This window comes from Loxodonta africana, chromosome 6 (assembly GCF_030014295.1).
Source record: "Loxodonta africana isolate mLoxAfr1 chromosome 6, mLoxAfr1.hap2, whole genome shotgun sequence".
Classification (NCBI taxonomy): Eukaryota; Metazoa; Chordata; class Mammalia; order Proboscidea; family Elephantidae; genus Loxodonta; species Loxodonta africana.
In genome coordinates, this window is record NC_087347.1 from 5,613,103 (window position 1) to 5,633,969 (window position 20,867).

General features: G+C 44.8%; 1 protein-coding gene across 2 annotated transcripts in view; it reads right to left on the reverse strand.

Moving 5' to 3' along the window:
* Positions 1–13,627, reverse strand: part of COPS8 (COP9 signalosome subunit 8) — a 54,132-nt gene extending 40,505 nt beyond the window's left edge. Inside the window, exons 1-7 of one of the 2 annotated variants that reach the window (XM_003417901.4) lie at positions 13,457–13,621; positions 11,529–11,599; positions 10,328–10,376; positions 8,973–9,105; positions 5,558–5,665; positions 1,582–1,644; positions 747–788 (exon numbers count right to left, since the gene is read on the reverse strand). In XM_003417901.4, the coding sequence (XP_003417949.1) occupies positions 747–788; positions 1,582–1,644; positions 5,558–5,665; positions 8,973–9,105; positions 10,328–10,376; positions 11,529–11,599; positions 13,457–13,534 (544 nt within the window). In that variant the 5' untranslated portion in view covers positions 13,535–13,621. Of the gene's footprint in view, positions 1–746; positions 789–1,581; positions 1,645–5,557; positions 5,666–8,972; positions 9,106–10,327; positions 10,377–11,528; positions 11,600–13,456 lie in introns of both variants that reach the window. The other variant, XM_010597601.3, reaches the window with a different exon arrangement.
* Positions 13,628–20,867: the final 7,240 nt, after the last annotated feature.

Here is a 20,867-nt window from a genome sequence, read left to right on the forward strand (position 1 = left end):
ACGTGCCAGGGTGACAAAGCTCTGGCCCTGCCCTCGCCCCCAACACCTTCACTTCGGAGGAGGAAACTCTATTAGCCTGCCCTGATTTTAGACATTCTAGGTCTCTTATAAGGCCTTGGCATTTTGGGGGGCGTTGCGGGGGAGGCCAAGAAGTCCCACATTTTATTAGTAGTGTTTTCCCAAACTGGGAGTATAGGTATGCCTGGCTTTGCTGTCCTTACTCAAGTATTCTGTGTGAAGGTTAAAAACACTTGTAACGTTTTAACATGCAAAGTTTCTCTTCAGAGGCAGCTACAGCTGTCCTTCCAAAGGCCCCTACCCATACAACCACTGACTTAACAAATAATTCCTGCAGGCCTATACATCGGGAACTATTCCAGAAGGGTGCTGTCAGTGAACGAGGCAGCACAAAGGCCCTGCCCTCGGTGAGTTCACAAGCTAGCATTAAGTCACCACTGGTCAGGCTGGGGTCCCTTCTGAATAAAGGAGAAGCCGTTTCAGGGCTCTGTCACACAATACTGAAGGGGCTTTACAGGGTCGGGGGTGGAGGGTGCCGCTGCCCCAAGGTCACTCTTGCAACCACATGCTGCGGGTGACTCAACACAACACTGAGTATTAGAAACAATAAATATAGAGTTTAATCTCTTTGTTCACAAGGGCAGAGCTAAGAGAAGCTGGATACATGTTATAAAAAAGAAGTTTAGAACAACGAAACATTTTTAAAATGAGTGTATAGAAACACATACCGGACAGGGGAATAAACCTGTGAAAGGACACATCCTGGGCTCCTGAAACAAAAAAAACAGAATTTACAGTCTGGTTGACAGAGATATCACTGCAAAGGGCTTTCCCGTGCTACATGTCCTTATTTGTTACGCCCTCTGCATTTACAGCACTTTGTTTCTCAAACAGAGAACTTTACTACGTATTCAACAATGCCTAAAACAAGAGGAATTCAGAGGAGGTGGAAAGAAACATGGGTTGAAGCAATGCATAAGGGCTCAGGGAAGTGGGCGTACAGCCTGGCCATGGAGGGGCTCCTGGTAAACAGGACGACCATCAACAAAAAGCAGGAATCAGCCCGGCTAGTTTGGGACAAGGAGGGGACATGTTCACCTGAGACAGAGGTCGGGGCCCTGCAGGGGATTCAGAGTGAGACAATAAGGACAGATCACATCGTCTAAGGCATTAAAAGGAAAGCCAGATAACTTAAACGGGTGAACATTAAGTCATTGAAGGTTTTTATTTAGAAGAGTCTACATGACTTGAGTACAAGGAGAAAAAGGAAGTATTTGAGTACTTGAAAAAGTTTTTTTTTTAAGGGCAGCAGTCTAGATATAATGAGAAGCACCGTCAGAAACGGCTTCATAGGTCAAAGGGCAGAAGACAATTAGTAACATTTTAGTTATAATTAGAATGATGAAACACCTATATTCTTCTGTGACTACATTTAAAAGGTGAGTCCCATCAATTTTGTTACTATACCAGACTTTGTAGCAAATGATTCAAATTCAATGCCTGAAAAACAAGCAATCTTACATGGAAGAGTTCAACGCCACAAGGGTGAAGAGCGCCACCTACCTGGCTTTTTGGGCATAACCATTCTTGTGGTGGAGTCGGCTTGCCATCCTTGTTCTAATATGCCTGAAAATGTGTATTTAACACAAAAATAAATTAATAATTCAATCTTCATTGAACAAGGTCCACATTCTACCAATGATGTTAACTGTCTAGGAGATCTGCATTTTTGGTTTAAGCTGTTACATGTACTTTTACTAAAAAGATATACTATAGATAGCATTCTCAACCATACTGGTTTCTGAAGTATTTCAAAACATGAAAGCTTGATTTTACTCTGTAAGCGCTTGGCTGCTAACCAAAAGATCAGTGCCTCAAACCCATCATCTGCTCCCCAAGAGAAAGCTGTGGCAGTCTGCTTCTGTGAAGATTTACAGCCTTGGAAATGCTGTGGGGCAGTTCTACTCTGTCCTATAGGGTCACCAGGAGTCGGAATCTACTGGACAGTAGTGAGTGTGGTTTTATTTTGTTATGCTGTTATGGTCCCGTTTGGGAGTGAGCTGTCCCTTATGTCAAGGAGGCAGGATTAGGGTGGGTGCGTCTCAAGTTATCACCTTACTAGAGGGTATGACTCAAGTCACCACCCTTACCCCAACACCCTTATTCAAATCACACCCTTGCACTGTCTTGCTCAAGTACGGGGAGTTTCCTAAAGGGTACGGTCTGCACTCAATACATCTGAATGCTCCTGACCAAGTCGGAGCCTGGTGGTGCAGTGATGAAGTGATTAGCTGCTAACCAAAAGGTCAGCAGTTTGAACCCACCAGCTGCTCCACAGGAGAAAAGATGTGACAGTCTCCCTCTGTGAAGATATATGGCCTTGGAAACCCTATGGGGCAGTTCTGTTCTATCCCACAGGGCCGCCATGAGTGGAACTGACTCGACAGCAGTGGGCTTTGGGTCTGGCCAAGTTCTCTCTCTCGCTCTGGATCCTGCATCTGGCTCATCATCATCTGACCTCCAGTTCTTGAAACTCGAGCCAGCAGCCTACTGTCTCACCTGCTTCGCCAACTTCAGCAGCCCTGTGAGCTAGCAGCCTGCTGTCTCACCTGATTCGCCAACTTCAGCAGCCCTGTGAGCCAGCAGCCTGCTGTCTCACCTGATTTGCCAACTTCAGCAGCCCTGTGAGCTAGCAGCCTGCTGTCTGACCTGCCAGCACGGGTTCGCCAGCCTCTGCAACCACGTGAGTCAGGAGAAGCCTCCAGCCTGGTGCCTGACCCACAGACTTGGGACTTTCCAGGCTCTGAAACTGCACGAGCCATTTCCTTCATGGCTGACTGAGTGCTGTGAGGTGCTGCAGCAGGTGATGGAGCCCAAAGACAGGGGGGAGAGTGCTGGGGGGGCGGGGGAGGAGTAGCCGATGTGAGAGATGATGGAGTGGGACGGCAGTTTGGAAAAGCTGGACGTTTGGGGCGTGTTTAACCTCTGCTTCATAGGAATCAGCTTTGTGCTGATCCTTATAAAAGAAATTATTCATTCAAAACCCAAAAGCTACTTTAAAGAGTACGGACTCTCGAGTACATTATATACTAAATAAATTATGGGTCAATTTCAAGAGGCAAAAACCAGTAAGTGTTTGAATAGTAAGTAACAGCATGATTTCATCATCCCGTCCACTATGTGTCTGGAATTATCCTGGATCCTGGAAATTTAGTAATAAGATGTGGTGCCTGACGGAGCTCACGTTTTAGCTGGAAAATCAAAACAACAATCACTGTGAAACAAAGCAACACGTGCTAAAATAAAAGTAGAAAACAATATTCTACATGGTAATACAGCAAGCTGAGGGTGTGGTTTAGCACCACCTAAGAAATTAAAATGCACAAGCACATAAGGTGAACGGTGGTTAGGAGTCGGGGGCGAACAAGAGACACCAAAGGGAAATGGGCTGAAATGGGATGCTGGGATGAGACTGCCTTTACAAGGAAGGGTGAAATGAGGACTTCTAAATGTGAGCCATGAGATAAGCTAAGATTTATTTTAATACACACATATGCACGCCCATTTACGTAGCAACATATTAATTTTCAGAGAAAAAGGAATAATTAAAAAAAAATAAAGAAGTTGTTGTTAGGTGCCGTCAAGTCAGTTCCTACTCATTGTGACCCCATGCACAACAGTGAAACACTGCCTGGTCCTGCACCATCCTCACAATCCTTGCTATGCTTGAGCGCACTACTGCAGCCACTGCGTCAATCTATCTCGTTGAGGGTCATCCTCTTTTTCACTGACCCCTACTTTACCAAGTACGATGTCCTTCTCTAGGGACTGATCCCTCCTGACAACATGGCCAAAGTATGTGAGACGAAGTCTCGCCATGCTCACTTCTAAGGAGCGTTCTGGCTGTATTTCTTCCACGACAGATTAGCTCATTCCTTTGGCAGTCCATGGTGTATTCGACATTCTTCGCCAAGAGCACAATTCAAAGGCATCGATTCTTTTTCGGTCTTCCTTATTCATTGTCCAGCTTTCGCATACATATGAGGTGACTGAAAACACCATGGCTTGGGTCTGGTGCACCTCAGTCCTCAAAGTGACATCTTTGCTTTTCAACACTTTGCAGCAGATTTACCCAATGCAATGCATCCATTGATTTCCTGACTGCTGCTTCCATGGGCGTTGATCGTGGATCCAAGCAAAATGAAATCCTTGCCAACTTCTATCTTTTCTCCATTTATCATGATGTTGTGAGAAGTTACACTATTTTCTTCCATCTTCATTTTACACTACTCATAAGAGCTACACTGTAATCTGTGGCTCAGATTTGGGGTTGGGATCAAATGCTCCACTCTGTCCCTCTCTCCCCTGCCCTCCTCTTCCAGTGACTCAGCCCTCCTGCCACCTTCCTTGGCCCTTGCACCACGAGTAGCTCCAATTGTTCTTTCCTGGGCATAAGCCTGGAGGGCTTACCACCGCCAAATAGAACATGGGCTCTTGATCAAAGGTCTGAGAGAGAAACTGAGAAAAAAATCCAGGGGACAGGCCATGGGAGCCATGACAAGATGACTGAATGGAAGATTAAAGAGGCTACATCGAGGAGAGAGGTCGAGTGCTCATATGCACCAAGGGTACATACCAGAGATACACATTTTTAATTTTATAAAAACGGCCAAGGACTCATTCGCAAAGCTCTTAATCTAAGATGCCTTTAACTGGTGCCCAACTGGCCAGAAGGGCTTTAAGAGTAAATTCTGGTTCAAAATCTCTTATTTGCAACTCAGAAATCCCAAAAGCTCTACAAATTAAAAGCTTCTTCTTAACTCATTTGGTGGCAAAACCTAACCAGAACCACTGTAATCTACTTTCAACCTCCAAGCCCCCGCGTGTGGGATGTGCACAGGTTTTGTTGCAGAGACATTGCCGTGCTTGGTTACAGAGGGCTACTGCCCCAGATCCCATACAGGGACAGTACAAAGTTTCATAAAAACCCAAAAACCAAACCTATTGCCGTTGAGTCAATTCCAACTCATAGCGACCCTATGGGACAGAGCTGAATTGCCCCATAGGGTTTCCAAGGTTGTAATCTTTACAGAAGCAGATTGCCACATCTTTCTCCTGCAGAGCGGCTGGTGGGTTTGAACTGCCGACCTTTTAGTTAGCAGCTAAGTGCTTAACCACTGCACCACCAGAGCTCCTCGTTCCCTGAAGATGTCTCATAGTACAGTAAAACCTGCAAAAGCCGGAACCTGTATAAGACAGAGACCTGCCAGAGAAGGAAAATGCAAATATTTTCCACGAAAACATGAGACAGGAAAAGTGTTAAGCTGTACCCTGCAAAAGGTGGAAAACTTGTTAAGACCCAGAAAAACAACGCAGTCCTGTCGAGTTCCAGCTCTCACAAGTCTCACTGTAACTTCTGAAAAACAAAGGTCTGAATTCCACAAACACATCTGATTCCAAGAGTTCAGATAAGGAACTGTGGACAAGAATTCCCATTTCTAGCTCATTTTCCCCTTAACAGAAAGCAGGCCAACGCTACCTTTCACAGCCTCCTCCACAGGAAGTCCGACGAAGGCCGCGAAGTCGTCGGCGATGATGGAGGTATACGCCTGGGAAACCAGGGCGAAGGCGCGTCCCCTGGTAGCGTCTATGGGGGGAACGAAGGGGGAGCAGACAGCGGACCCAAAGAGCAGACATTTTTAAAATACATAATTACACTGTTTTCCTCACCTCATTTTTATGGACCAGCAAGACCACATCAACCCCAAGATTTCTGTGCTTATAGATACAGATACACATGCCTTGCTTGTAGGAGGCGTTTCAGTATCATTAAATCAACAAATATAATTCTTACATTGCCTTTTAGACCAATAATCTCTCAGTCAACAATGGAAATTCCAAGATAGGAAAACAGTTAATACAAAGAAGCCTCAAACTGTAAGAAAATTTCATTTAAACATATTCATGTACCTGCGGTGTAAACTTTGTTTTTTTTCCCCTACGGAACATAACACCTGAACTTGTGTCTAACACACATCGTATAATAAGGTGCAAGCCTGATTACTGATGAAGATCAAACCGAAACACGTTACTAAATATGCTTCAACACCTGCGTTCACGTATTCATTTACAGGCGCTGCAATGAGTGAGGCAGAAAATGTCTACTTGCAAAATCAGCTGTTGTTTCTCAGGAGGGTCTCCAGCATGGGATCCCACCTGGAGTTGCAGAACAAACCAACTGCAGCCCTCTCCCTACCTTCCAAGTCTGTGCTAACTCATGACTTCATTCAGGTTCAAAATCCTAAATTCCAGACTGAAAGACTGAGCCTCAACAGAAGGGGCTGCCAAACCAATCAGCGACAGGAGTTCTTCCCTGGAAACAACATCTCGGACCATTCTGAGGCTCACCTAGCCACATTGAATCAACTCAGGAAGGAGACAGTCGATAAAGAAACAGGAGAAAGTCACACCAGCTGGCCTACCTGCCTGCCCAGCGCTCTCATGGGAACACAAGGGCTTCTCTACCTGGTTCTCCAAGTGTTCAGGAACTATTCTGTATCTCACACTTAACAAGCAAGTGTACATGTATAAGAACAGCCCTGCACCACACTGAAAACCCCCTCTCCAGTCCTGGCCCTATCACTGGCTCTCGGATGGTCTCACCCCTTCTCATCTCCAATCCTTTGGCTTATGCTGTCCCTGGCCTGGACTGCCCTTTCTCTGCTGGCCGAGGGACCACATTTTACCCACTATTCCCAGGGCTGTCTGTAAGCACCCCTACAGCACTAAATCACAGCAACCTCTGCCCCTCTCTAATCTCCCAGTCGTAGGCCACAGACTTATTTAATAAGTGATCTTTTACCCTATGGCATGCTTTGTCCCCGCCACACCGTCATCTCAATTACAACCCACGATCCTGACAGGAAGAGTTGTCTTCTGTATCTTTATATCCCCCAAGGCACCAAGCACAACACCTTCAGTGACACATGTGCTGGACAGCCCCTTCTCTAAGCTCTAGTAATACCAGCCCCCGATCTTGCTCCTCGAGGCCTAGGGTGAGAACGGCTACTCCCCATGTGCCTCACCAGTCCTCGTTGGCTTCCACGAACCTACCTTCAGTTAAGCCATTCTAATAGGACTAATTCCAAAAAGAATGAGATCTAAGAACATGACGTTTTAACTAGAAAACAAATGCTTGTAATGAATTAGAAAACAAATAGACTTAATTCAGCAGTGACTCAGATCTGTTAGGAGAATACCCTCATCGCGCTGTTTTACGTAGAAAAAATACAACAGCACTCACGAACGTGGGGATTTGTAGAAGTCTCAGCATATGCCTGCAAACACTGCAGGGAGCAGAGCTGTGCTTCAGAAGGTGGCAAGTACTCACACACCATTCGTGCAGTCCCTGAAACAACCTAAGGCCAGTGCTTTTGCTAACCCTATTTTACAACTGGGGCAGATGAGGCCCAGGGCTCACCCCTAGTGAGGGACAGAGCCAGGATGAGAACTCTGGAAGCCTGGCTCCACTGCCCCGACTCCTATGTGTTACATGGACAGCCGCTCCTGGGTCTACTGGCCTGCTTTCCAAGACGTTCTGACCTAGTGGAGACTCCACGGCAGGAGGGCCCTGGGGAAGGAACACACTGTGCACATGGGAGGCAGAGAGTACACAGTACAGTGCACAGCACAGTGCTGACGGAGTCAGGAGGCCTGCGTCCTCATCCTGCCCACCAGCTTGCTGGGTAACACTAGGAAAAGCACGGGGCTGAACTAGGCGCCTCTGACGTCCACTCCTACACAAAGAGGCTAAGGGCACTTCCTATTGTACCTATGCGACCTTACTGCACACTCATCCCCGCCAGCCGCCTGCCCTCTGCACCCAGGCAAGCCGGAGCCCTGCTCATTGTGTCTCGGCCGACAGCAAGGGCCATGTCTTGTCACTTCCCTCGTTTTATGCTGGGATGGCATTACCACTTCAGAGGACTTCAGTGCACCTGAAAAGCAGTCTTTCTGCTCTAACCAAACCAAACTCATTGCCATCGAGTTGATCCTGACTCATAGCGACCCTGAAGAACAGAGAAGAACTGCCCCCTAGGGTCTCTAAGGAGCGGCTGGTGGATTCAAACTGCCAACCTTTTGGTTAGCAGCTGAGTTCTTAACCACTGCGCCACCAGGGCTGCCCTTCCCCTTCACCACATTCCTCATCAAGTGATGAGTACATGGTAGTTGTTCCTAATTTCCTGCTAACTGCCTCCTCCAGAGCAGGAAGGCGTTCAGTGAGGGCAGGACTAACTACAGAGATAACAATAAGCAATAAAGGAATACGAAGATAAAAAGAAGTCACTGAATGATGTTTACAAGACGGGAGAAATAGTGAACCAGCAAGACTGGAAGCAAATGTTGGGGTGGGGGGAATGGAAAAACAAGGTAGGGAACAGGTCTCTACTGTGGGACAGGTATCATGCTGCACCAAGCTTTTACTCTAGCAAAGCAATTAATAAAATATTTCAGCCTCTACATACTAAATGGGTTAGTTATAAAGTCCAGAAGCTGGATACAACATTTATCCAGGATGAAGTCTACAATGTCCAAAGCATAGTCCCTGCTCTCAAATATGTGGATTTTGAAAGTCTTAACCAATAAATACTTTGAACTTATTAGAGTGCTGTAAGATTTCATTTTAGTGGCCAAAACAAACCCTTCTGCATACAAGAGTAAATTCAATCTAGAATTAAGAGACAGTGAGGCCACTAACTGCCAACATACTCAAGAAATATGAAATAAAGTCATGTGCTTATACCAAAATTACACCTAAATTACCAATCTGAAAAAGAATTCTCCCATTCTCCCAGCAGAAAGTGTCTCCCTCTGAGCACATCACTGACTCCCTTCCACAGTGGAGCACTCAGGAAGCAGCTGCAGTCTAATGTAATGCGTAACCGCCACAATACCTCTCAGTGCTGCCATGATGGGCTGGACCGTCTCTGACCACTGGTGAGCGTTGATGGTTGTATAGATCCCAGGGAAATCTCTCTGCCAGATTCTCTGTCCTACTGACCAGATCCCCCCAAGTTCAGAATTTGCCTGCAACAAATATTATTGCCTTTGAGGACATTCACTGCAGATTTACCAACGCTGTATCTTAAAACATCATACCAGAAATGGTATTAAACTTGTTACTTGTATCATTAAAAACGGAATTTAACACTCCTTAAAAGAAGTAACTTTTTCAGCCAAGTAACTATCAAAGAGGTTTCTAAACATTGTGAGCAGTCATATAAATTTCATCTGAACTTTTGATATAAACTTTTATTATTAAAGCTTAAGAAAACAGTCCAAAAACACTTCAGACTTAGGCCTGGGAATTAATTTTTTAAACATTTTTGTTTTTTTAGAGTGTTTTCTTTATATTTCATATGCACACACACACATACAAAATACAGACGAAACACCTCTCTCTGTATGCATATAAAGTTTACGAGAAAAATAATAGCAAAATGGCCGATGCAGACACTAAGCGTAAAGTAGCACACACTGTAGGTTCTCTAAGGGTGGAGCTTTTATCTGTACTATTAAACTATGCTGATTTTTCACAATTCTTTGCTTAAACCAACGAAACGTGGTGCAGGAACATACTAATCTTAACGGGACATCTGGGAAAAGAAGACAGAGTAAAAACACTAATTGGATATGCTGCTGAATGTCAACAACACACAAAAGAGTTTAGACGAATTCTTGGTAACATTCTGAATGTTTTAAAAAGTTGCTTCACGCTTACAACTGGACACAGAAAAGTACGTAAAATTAAAAATCTGCTTCATTCCACTTTAGAAGAAACTCTTCAGAGGTTATATAATCTCACCTCCCAAGCAAAATAAGAAATCTAAAATCCTGACTGGCAGAATCATCTCAATGCTGTGTACAGTACAACATCATTTTTTAGAAAACAGTCATAACTTACCAGTTTCAAGTTAAATACCATTATAGCAAAGCACACAAACCAGACCTAAGCTTGCTCAGCTGTTTAACTGACTGGCCGAGCTGCTCTTACAAGAAGTATCTCAAGAAATCTGTCAGTAGGAGCTAAGCACAGACTTCCACACCATGCGAGGGAGTAAAAATTTTTTATTAGAGAAATTTGGAAATCTATTCTTAAACCTGAATGCTAGTTGAATGACTACTTCTGTAAACCACATAGGAAAGAAAACAGACCATCTTAGAGGTTGCGATTTACATCACTGTTGGTGCCATGAACGGTGAGCGCCATTGCTACATAAAGGTAGAAAATACGTTAAAGAATACTTACAGATTTGATAGCAGGTGGTATTCTTTTCCAAAGATATCTTGCATTATTCCTAATTTACAATGCCCCCCAAAAGAAAATAAAAAAACCATGATCAATGACAAAAATAATCATCTCAATTAACATTTACACTTCCTAGGTTCCAACACAAATATACAGAAGTATATCCTAAAATACTCCATGCAGTGGAGTAGAATGTAATTTTATATGAATTTGTCCAGGGGAAAGAGAAGTGGTTTCCCAGATAAAAATACATTAAAATATTTTTATCAAAAGGTAACATTCTGCCATTTTTAGTGACTTTTTTATTAAAGATCTATGTTCTAAGCACACTAAAAACACAAAGCTTAAGACAGAACCATTGCCCAAATAAGGCATTCCAACATAAAGATAAGCAAATCCACACACCATCAAGGCTGTAGCATTTCCTGACAATGTGTGTGGGACCCAAAGCAATCACCTCATCATGGCCCTGCTGACCAGTGGCACAGAGCCTCCAAACTCTGCCAGGATGGGAGTTTATAAGGGTTTGAAAACCTGAACAACAGCAAACATATGATGATGGAATTATAAAAAATTAAGCAGAGAACTTACACAAACTGTAATAAGACTCTTGGTATTTAATTTTCAAAAAGGTATGGAAATAAAAAGATTTGGAAGAATTTAAACCAGAAATGTATCAGTAATTCTCTATGGGGTGTAAAACGATCAGAGACTCCTCTTTGCACAGCTGTGCTCTCTGGTTTTTCTTCAATGAACATGGATAATTAAAACACAAAACTCTGAAGAAATCTCATATGCTTTGCTAATAAATTCTTCTTAGCTTTCTCAAACAATTCTCCCTTTCAGCTCCTCTTGGACTATCGATTAAATGTGAGGTTACATCAACAAATGTCATTAGAAAGTTAAAAAAAAAGGTCAATAGATGTTAAGGAATAACTGCACATAGACTTGACTAACACTGTAGTCTCTCGTAACAAACAAATATTTTTATAAGGTACCTGATAAACAAATGTAAATAAAAATAACTCAGCCTAATCAGAATTCACTAAGTTATGCTTCAAGGTAAAACAGGTGTATGCAGTGTTACGGTAAAAGATACAGCTCGCTGTGTCCATGACTTAGTGTGCTGCTTCAAGGCGAGGGTGATTCTATCTAACTTTGGGGACACTGCTGCTGTCGGCTTTAGGTAGAAGGCACGTACATGTCGTTATAGAGCAGATACAAGGCCAGAAGCTGACCATACACTGGGGCTGTGGCAATTCCTCCAGGAGCCTACAAAGCCAAAAGGGAAAGAGAAAAACCTTATTTATTCTTACCTCTTATTTAAAAAAAAAAAAAAGCATTTTTTTAAATACAATGCATATTTTATAGCCCTATTACATTTATAAAAACAGCTTACAAAAGTATCAAACACTAAAACCATTGAACGAAGCTTAGCTCTGTCATCAGTTGTGACTTATCTCCCTCTGAGCCTTAACTTCTTCACATGATAATCTAATTGGGGTCTCTTTCCAAGTTTTCAAATTCTAATTTAAACGACTTTACTATTATAAGACACAAACATCCTGAACCAATTCCTAAAGCACTATGACTCTACCCATTATATCAAATATGTCGAACAGTCAACCAAAAAAAACCAAACCTGTTGTCATGGAGTCGATTCCGACCCATAGCCACTCTGTAGGGCAGAGTAGAACTCCCCCATAGGGTTTCCAAGGAGCAGCTGGTGGATTCGAACTGACAACCTTTTGGTTAGCGGCCAAATGCTTCAACCACTAAGCCACCAGGGTCCACATGTTGAATAGTTAAGTACCGGTAAATGAGTGGGGAATAGAAAAACATCATGGCTGAGGTACAAAAACATTTCTTTCCCCACTTAACTTCAGAAAACATTTATTAAGCGTTTTTTATCAGTGAGCTAGAGCTACTTGGTCTCACTGTTCTCTCCTTTAATTAATTAACTATTTATAACAATGTCATGCATTTAAATGTCTAACTCAAAAAAGTCTAAACTATTAACTTTAACAGCATAATAAAACTTTCATTTGTCTTACTAAAGACAAAACAGCAAATTTACTTGGTAGGAGTATTATGAGAATAAGACCGGCTTTCTGAGTCAAGGAAAGGTCCCACCTTTCTTGGTCTGTTTGTATATACATGGGCACGTGCCTGCACAAGTGTCTTTAATAAAACCCACGTTTCCCCTCCCCCGGCCAATGACAAAGAAAGCAGCGTGTCTCGTCTAATTAATATAAAAAGCATATTGGTGGGTGTTAGGAGCAAAGACGCATATATTTGTTTTGTTTTTTCTCTCACAAGCTGAAGTTATTTGTCTTCAAACTTCAGCTTGTAAGAGAAAAAACAAAACAAGCTGAAGACAAATAACAAGTTAAACAGCAACAAAAAAGCCTTGTATAAGAAATACTACCCTACGCTTTGAAAAGCAGAAAAATTGGAACGAATTCTAAAAAGTATGTTTACTGTCCCCGCACCTGGGTGCATGTCGCAAATCGTTAACAAAGTACTGTTAACACAAGCAATGTAAAGGTCTTATCTGGGTACAAATGAACCAAAAATTGATTATAATATGGAAAAACCCAAATCTCAAACCCGTCGCCGTCGAGTCGATTCCGACTCATAGCGACCCTGCAGGACAGAGCAGAACTGCCCCATAGGGTTTCCAAGGGGCAGCTGGCGGATTCGAAGTGTCCACCTTTTGGTTAGCAGTCAAGCTCTTAACCAAAAAGGGCCAAAATTAAACTAAAGCAAAAAAAAGTCAAAATACACTGTATCAGACCAACTTAAGTCCCCAACATGGAGTCGGGGGACAGGAGAATTTCCACGCCTAGTAAGCCCAACCCGGGTCACACGAGAAAGGTGGCCCGCGCGGAGGGCGAGGCGTGAATGACAGGTGGCCGGACAGCCCCGGCGCGGGGGCAGAGTGGGCCTGCGACCGCGGTCCAGGCCGCGCTTCCCTCCAGGAGGCCGGGCCCGAGGGCTTCCAGGCGGAGCCGGCCGCAGCCGCCCGGGCTCCCCGCGCCCAGCTCCCGCGCCCGTCCCCTGCCGGCCGTCCCAGGGCCCGTTACCCCGGAGACCCCGCGGCTTCTCCCGGCCCGAGCCGAGCCCTACCTCGAGCTCCTGGTTCTCGCACTGATCCAGCAGCTTCTTGAAACTGAAGGCACTTTCCGCCATCACCGCCACTGGCATCTTCCCCGCCGCTCCCGCCGCCTCACCTCCCCGAAAACCAGACCCCAGACTGTCCCTACGGGTGTCGCGCCGGCGATGACGTAAAAAGCCTCAGCTGCCGACGAGCGCCCGTAGGTACTGGCAGGCGCGCTTGAGGTTTCCGTGCGTCCTCAGACGTCTCTGCGTCGGCTTGGGGGCGGGGGCAGGGGTCGTGGCCGCTCTGGCCCGCCTCTCTATGCTCTGGAGGACCGGTCGGTCCTCGCCGGAAGTCGGCGTCAGAAGTCAAGGCCAAGTCCGGGAAGGTCGGCGTTTTGTGCCTGCGGGAGGACTCCTTTTGAAGACAACCCATACGCGGAAAATAATAAACAGAAATTCCTCCAGAGGCACAGTAAAACGTTTATGTATAATAAGAAAAGAATGAGCCCTGCCGTACTGGTCGATGCCCTGCCTAGCGTTCTGGACAACGCCCTGCGCTTAGTAGGTGCTCAAGTTATGTTTGTATGTCTTAGGTTTGTGTTTTCAACCGCCTACTTGATACGTCCGCTTTGAGGCCTAATAGGCACGCAGACTTAGGTTCAAACCCTACCTCAGTCTGTTTCCCAAGCCCGCTTTTTCGCACCCCTTCCCTCTTAGTAAAGGGCCTCACCATCCTCCAACCTGGCTCCCCTCTGCGCACCCCGCATTCAAGACTCAGGGAATCCCCGCTCTTCGCCTTCAGAATACATACAGAACCAGAACTTTTTCCAACTCGGACCCCTGAAATAGGCCAGCTTCCACCCCTGTCTGCCTCCAGCCTGTTCTCTACACAGCAGCCAAAATGCCTTTTATGAAACATAAATTAATTCTTGTTATTCCTCTTTTCAAAGCCCTAAAATCCAAAGGCTTTTCCATTGCTTACAAAGCTTACATGATCCAAATCCCAGCTGCTCTCTGACTCTGCTCCAGGCCTTGGGCTCCTTGGTTCTCTGCATGATACTGACTGCTGCCAAACAGTATGTTATAAATGTGTTTATTCGCTACTAAACCACAGGCGCCCCCAGGGCTAAGGCTTTGCTTTGTTCCCAGATGGCTTCACTAGTGAATTCTACCAAACATTTAAAGAAGGATTTATGCCAATTCTTCACAAACTCTTCCAAAAATTAGAAGAAGAAACACTTTACACTCATCTTATGAGGCTAGTATTACCCTAATACCAAAACCAGACAAAGTCATCACAAGGAAAGAAAACCACAGACTAAAATTGAAACCCCAAGTCGCCGTGGCTTCCTCCACTCCACTGAGGCACTCCCCCAACCTTCGTCTGCTGTCCTTGCAAACCACAGCTTCTAACTGCAGTTTGCTCCAAGCCCACAGCCCTACAAACCTTGGCTTCTAACCTTAGTTTGTTGGGGTCAAATCTTTGTACGTGCGCAGGTCAAGATCTTGGCACATGCGCAGATCAAGAGAATTCTGTACCTGACCCCAGGCCTGAGCATCACCAGAGGGGAAGATATTCTCCAGCACCCAGTGCCACCCGAGCTACTTTGGAAAGCGAGAAGTCCCCCAACTTGAACTTCCTGTGAAGAGTGACTCAGCATGACTCAGCACCCAGATCCCCAGGGATCTGAGGACATAAAAGCTCCCCAATCCTTACCTTGCTCCTTGTCTGCGCAGACAATAAATTTGCCACTTCCCATTTCCCTTGCAATTGGTGTCTGTCTTATTTTTGTGTTTTTTCAAAATCTCTTATGAATATAGATACAATTGTCCTCCACAAAATACAGGCAACCTCATCCGGCAATATACAAAATCGATTACATGCTATGGCCAAGTAGGATTTAGCCCAGAAATGTAAGGTGAGTTTAACATTCAAAAAACAATTAATATAATACGCCATATCAATAGAAAAAGGTACCAAATCCATAGATTCAGAAAAAGTGTGTGACAAAATCCAACACCCCTTCATGATAAAAATACTCAACAAACTAGGCATAGAAGGGAATTTCCTCAACGTGATGAAGGACATCTGTGAGAAACCCACACCTACAGCATATTTAATAGTAAAAGGTTGAATCCTGTGAGGCAATGAATCCCCTTACAGAGAGAAATTTGACCTTTGTCCTCAGTTCCTGAGAAATAACTGAAATTTCCTGAGTAATTACAGTACCTTTTGTTATTTGGGAGCCCTGGTGGCAGAGTGGTTAAGCACTCGGCTGCTAACCAAAAAAGGTCTGCAGTTTGAATCCACCAGTTGCTCCTTGGAAACCCTATGGGGCAGCTCTACCCTGTCCTATAGGGTTGCTATGAGTCTGAATTGACTCAACAGCAATGGGTTTGTTACTTAAGCTTAAGGACTATACCAGAGGATTTATGCTAATGAGTGGGGGGCTGGCCAAGCTAGAAGGACCACATCATGACCTGAAATCAGCTGACCTCAGGGAGATAAGGGAACATGATTCAATCACGCATATGCAATGAGGCTCTTACCATGAATATGAATATGAATATGCAATGAGGCCCCTATCATGCATATGTAATGAAACAAATAAAGGCTCTGGACACAGAGGCTTCAGGAGCTTCCTGGTTGGTGAAAGGCATGGATACACATGGGAGGGTAGTGAGCTTCTTGGGGGGTATGGAAACTCTTCATTGAGAATACCCCTGGACCTTGCCCTGTACATCTCTTCACTATGCTGATTTGTATTCTTTTTGCTACAATAAGCCTGTAACCGTAAGTATAGTATTTTCTGAGCTCTATGAATTGTTCCAGTGAATTATCAAACCCAAAGGAAGAGTGGGAGCCAGCAAGTGAAAGTTAGGAAGTCCAGGGGAGGCCCCCAAACTTGGACTGACATTCTGAATGAATAGTGGGAAATACCCAAGTTTGTAGCCAGCAGGTTAGAAGTAAGGGTGTCATGTGGACTCCCAGGTTTGTGGCTGGCATCTGCCTATTTGGCAGTCTGAAGGATGGTGTCCTTTTAAGTTGTGAGATCTGACCTAGCTGGGGGTGGCTAGGGTCAGAACGAGAAAGTGCCGTGTGGGCAGAGGTTGTCAGAGATAATTGAGAAATGGGAAAGTGGGCATTTGAGTAATCTTCACATTTTGAGGATTGAACTTATGTAAATTTTTATCTGTGAAAATGCTTTTCTCCCAAAATCAAGAGGAAGACAAAGATGTCCACTGTCACCACTTCTATTTAGCATTTCACTAGAAGTTCTATTCAGGGCATTTTGGGTTTGAGGGTGTTAATGTGGCCAAGAACAAGATGATAGATTGCTCAGGTACTTCCATCGGACCACTGGCTGAGAGGGACATTTGTGTCCTTGACGGGTGAAATATCAGTTTGAGCTCTTGGGCAAGGCACCCCTGTGGGTGGCCCTGTGGTAGATGTTGCCATTTCATTAAGCAAGGTAGCAATACACAATGAAAACCATGACATAGTCTTAGCCTTGGACTTAGTGTACTGCCCTTGGGAAGCTATCCTAATGAAATAATTACTGAAGAGGGAATGAACTGCAGCTAAAACGTGGTGCAAAATCATAAAGTACAATAGCTAAACCACTGAATGACCTAATAGGTGCATGGTTAAACATGCCATGTCTGTGTCTTAGTCTCCTAGGACTGCCATAACAAAATACCACAAGTGGGTGGCTTTGAAGAACAGAAATTTATTGTCTCACAGTTCTGCAGGCTAGAAGTCCAAGTCAGCGTCTCTTCCATGTTGATTCCTCCTGAGGACTATGAGAGCGGAGCAGCCGCATGCAGCTCCCCTTGTTTCTGGTGGTTAGAATCCTGGGAGCTCCTTTGCTGCTTCTATGTGCATCTGCTTCCATCAGCTTATGCTGTGTCTTCACCCCAGGTATGTCTCTGTGTCTAAAACTGCTCCTCTTCTATGAGACGCCTCTGAGAAGGGTTTGGGATTAGGGCCCACCCTACGCCTGTATAACTTCGTTAATTTTTATGAATGTATCAATAAATACAGGAAGTGAATAAAGAAGTGAAAACTGTTGTAAGGTTTTTATGGTTAAGGTTATGTGTCACCTTGGCTAGGCCATGATTCTCAGTGGTATGGCAGATATAACGCAATCACTGTCCATGATGTGATCTGTTGTGAGCAGCCAATCAGTTGAAAAGGCAGTTTCCTTGGGGGTGTGGCCTGCAGCCAATATACATGGATGTTACAGCAAAGCTTGCTCTCTCTTGATCCTACATTAAACTGTCATAGTCTAACCTCTGATTCTTGGGATGTGAACCAGCAGCCTGCTGTCTGACCTGCCAATTTTGGGTTCATCAGACCCTACAAATGTATGACTCAGGAAAAATCTCCAGCCTGAGAGCTGACCCACAGAATTTGGGTCTTGCCAGCCTCCATAATTACATGACCCAAATAAATCTCTCTCTCTCTGTGTATATATATATGATATGCAGATGACACAACCTTGCTTGCTGAAAATGAAGAGGACTTAAAAGACTTACAGGTGAATATCAAAGACTAAAGCCTTCAGTATGGACTACACCTCAACATAAAGATGAGAAAACTCCTCACTGCTGGACCAATAAGCAACAGCATGATAATGGACAAAATATTGAAGTTGTCAAGGATTTCATTTGACTTGAATCTACAATACCAACAACACCCATGGAAGCAGCAGTCAAGAAATCAAATGACATATTGCATCGCACAAATCTGCTGCAAAATGCCCCTTTAAAGTGTTAAAAAGCAAAGATGTCACTTTGAAGACTAAGATGTCCCTGACCCAAGGCATGATATTTTCAGTCACCTCACATTCATGTGAAAGCTGGACAATAAATAAGGAAGACTGAAAAAGAATTGATGCCTTTGAATTACTGTGTTGGTGAAGAATATTGAATATATCATGGGCTCCCAGAAGAATAGACAAATCTGTTTTGGAAAAATACAGCCAGAATGCTCCTTAGAAGCAAGGATGGTGAGACTTCATCTCACATTCTTTGGACATGTTATCAGGAGTCACCTGTACCTGGAAAAGGACATCATGCTTGGTAGAGTAGAGGGTCAGTGAAAAAGAGGAAGACTCTCAAAGAGATGGACTGACACAGTGGCTGCAACAATGTGCTCAAACATAGCAACAATTGTGAGGATGGCACAGGACCAGGCAGTATTTCCTTCTCTTATACCTATGGTCACTATGAGTTGGAACTGACCTGAGGGCAACATATGTACATATGTATGTGTGTATGCACGCGTGTGTGTGTGCGCGCGTGTGTATACACGTCACTGGTTTTGCTCTTCTAGAGAACCTAGCCGAAGAAATTTGGCACTGAGAGTGGTTCTTAAGGAAAAAAATAGTTAAGGATGAGTTTTCCGAATTGGTTCTCAAGTCTGTTTAGCCTTAAAAGCACTGATGACTGAGCCTCCAGTAGCAAAGATGGCACTGCCAATCCATGGCGCAATGTGGCACTGTTGTTGTTAGGTACCATCAAGTCAGCTCCGACTCATAGCGGCCCATGAAATGCCCCGAAGACACACCTGTTACTACAATGGTGAGAAACAAATTTGTGAAGGGAGCCCCAGAATCCTTGAAAACTGCTGTGATTACTATTTTATCTAAGTCAGATTTGACAGTGGGAACTGCCCCTACCTAGGAAAATAGTAAACCATAAGCAATACTGCATTCCTCGAGGGACTGCAGAGATTACTGCCACCATCAAGGACCTGAAGGGTACAGGGGCGGTGGTTCCTGCCACATCTCCATTCAACTCACCTATTTGGCCTTTGCAAAAAACAGGTGGGAGGCAGAGCCAAGATGGCGGAATAGACAGGTGCGTCCATGGAGCCCTCTTTACAACAAAGACCTGAAAAAACAAGTGAAATGAGTATATTTGTGACAAGCTGGGAGCCCTGAGCATCAAAGGCAAGCTTAGACAACGACCTGAGGGGCAGGGGGAGGAAGAGACCATTCAGAAGCGGAGAGGAGTTACCGGACCTGAATCGCGGGGAGCCCTCAAGCACCATTCCCGAAGCGGTGGCGGCGGGCCGGTCCTAGTGTTCGGCCTCAGTTTCCTCAGGGAGAAGCAGCAGCCACACAGCCCACTCACACCTCCGGAACCTGAGGAGAATAGCACTCTCGGCAAAAGCTAAGTACCTGTGGATATTTTACCGCATCTCCCCCGCCCCCAACCCAGCTTCAGCGGCTGAATCCCTGGGCCTGAGATAGACCCTGGTGAGCACCTGGAGCCATCCTCCCGGCCTTGGGGAAGGAAAAAGTTTCCAACTGGGGGGAAAAGATAATTTGCTAGCTCTATTAACCAGGGCAGCTCAGGGTAGAAGTGGCTCCTGTCCAGGCATAAACTGTCCATGGACCTTGAGCACCTTTCCCTTCTGCATGGACCTGTGTGGGCTATTTCGGGAGATTAGGCCCTTGTTGGCAAACTCCAACCATTTCAGCGGTGCAGTGGAGAGGTGGGTGTTTGACGTTTGACGTTGCTTTGCCTATTAAACAAAGTCCTCACCTACCCACAACAGGGGCCTAAGGACTGGTGGCTCCAATTGGGTCACCCAGCCACTGCGACAGGGGGCCAGGGATAACTGGTACCTCCCAGTCCTTACAACAAAATCTTTGGGTGCCCATGGTCCCTCTGCAGAGCCCACCCACCAGCACGCTCTAGGGAACAGAGACGCGTTTTCCTCAGAGACACTTGGGCGTTGGTTCTTAGCCCCCTGCTTTGTTCAGAGCATGACCCTCTGCTGCAATCAGATACGGGTATATACGCCAATCACCCTTGCCCCTCTAAGACTGTAGGACAGTGCCTGTACCACACACTTGATATCAGCTACCTGGAAACCTAAGCTGAATTCATAGAAGAAAACTGAATGGACTCCTAGACTGATATACCTGATAACAGCTCTAGCCAGCTGGGGACAGGACACCAGAGCTCCAAAGGCGAAAATAATCAAGCTAGCTCACTCAAGCAACCCATAGGGGTATACCAAAACGAAACAAAGCAAGCAGCTACGACACAGTAAGCAAGCATAAACTAATACAATAACTTACAGATGGTTCAGAGACAATAGTCAATATCAAGTCACATAAAGAAACAGGTCATGATCACCTCAACAAGCTCTCAAAACAAAGAATCCAGGGATCTTCTAGATGAAAGTGCATTCCTGGAATTACCAGATGCAGAATACAAAAGTTTAATGTACAGAACCCTTCAAGACATCAGGAAGGAAATGAGGCAATACGCAGAACAAGCCAAGGAACACACAGATAAAGCAACTGACGAACTCAGAAAGATTATTCAGGAATATAATGAAACATTTAATAAGGTGGAAAAATCCATAGACAGACAGCAATCAGAAATTCAGAAGATTAACGATAAAATTACAGAAATA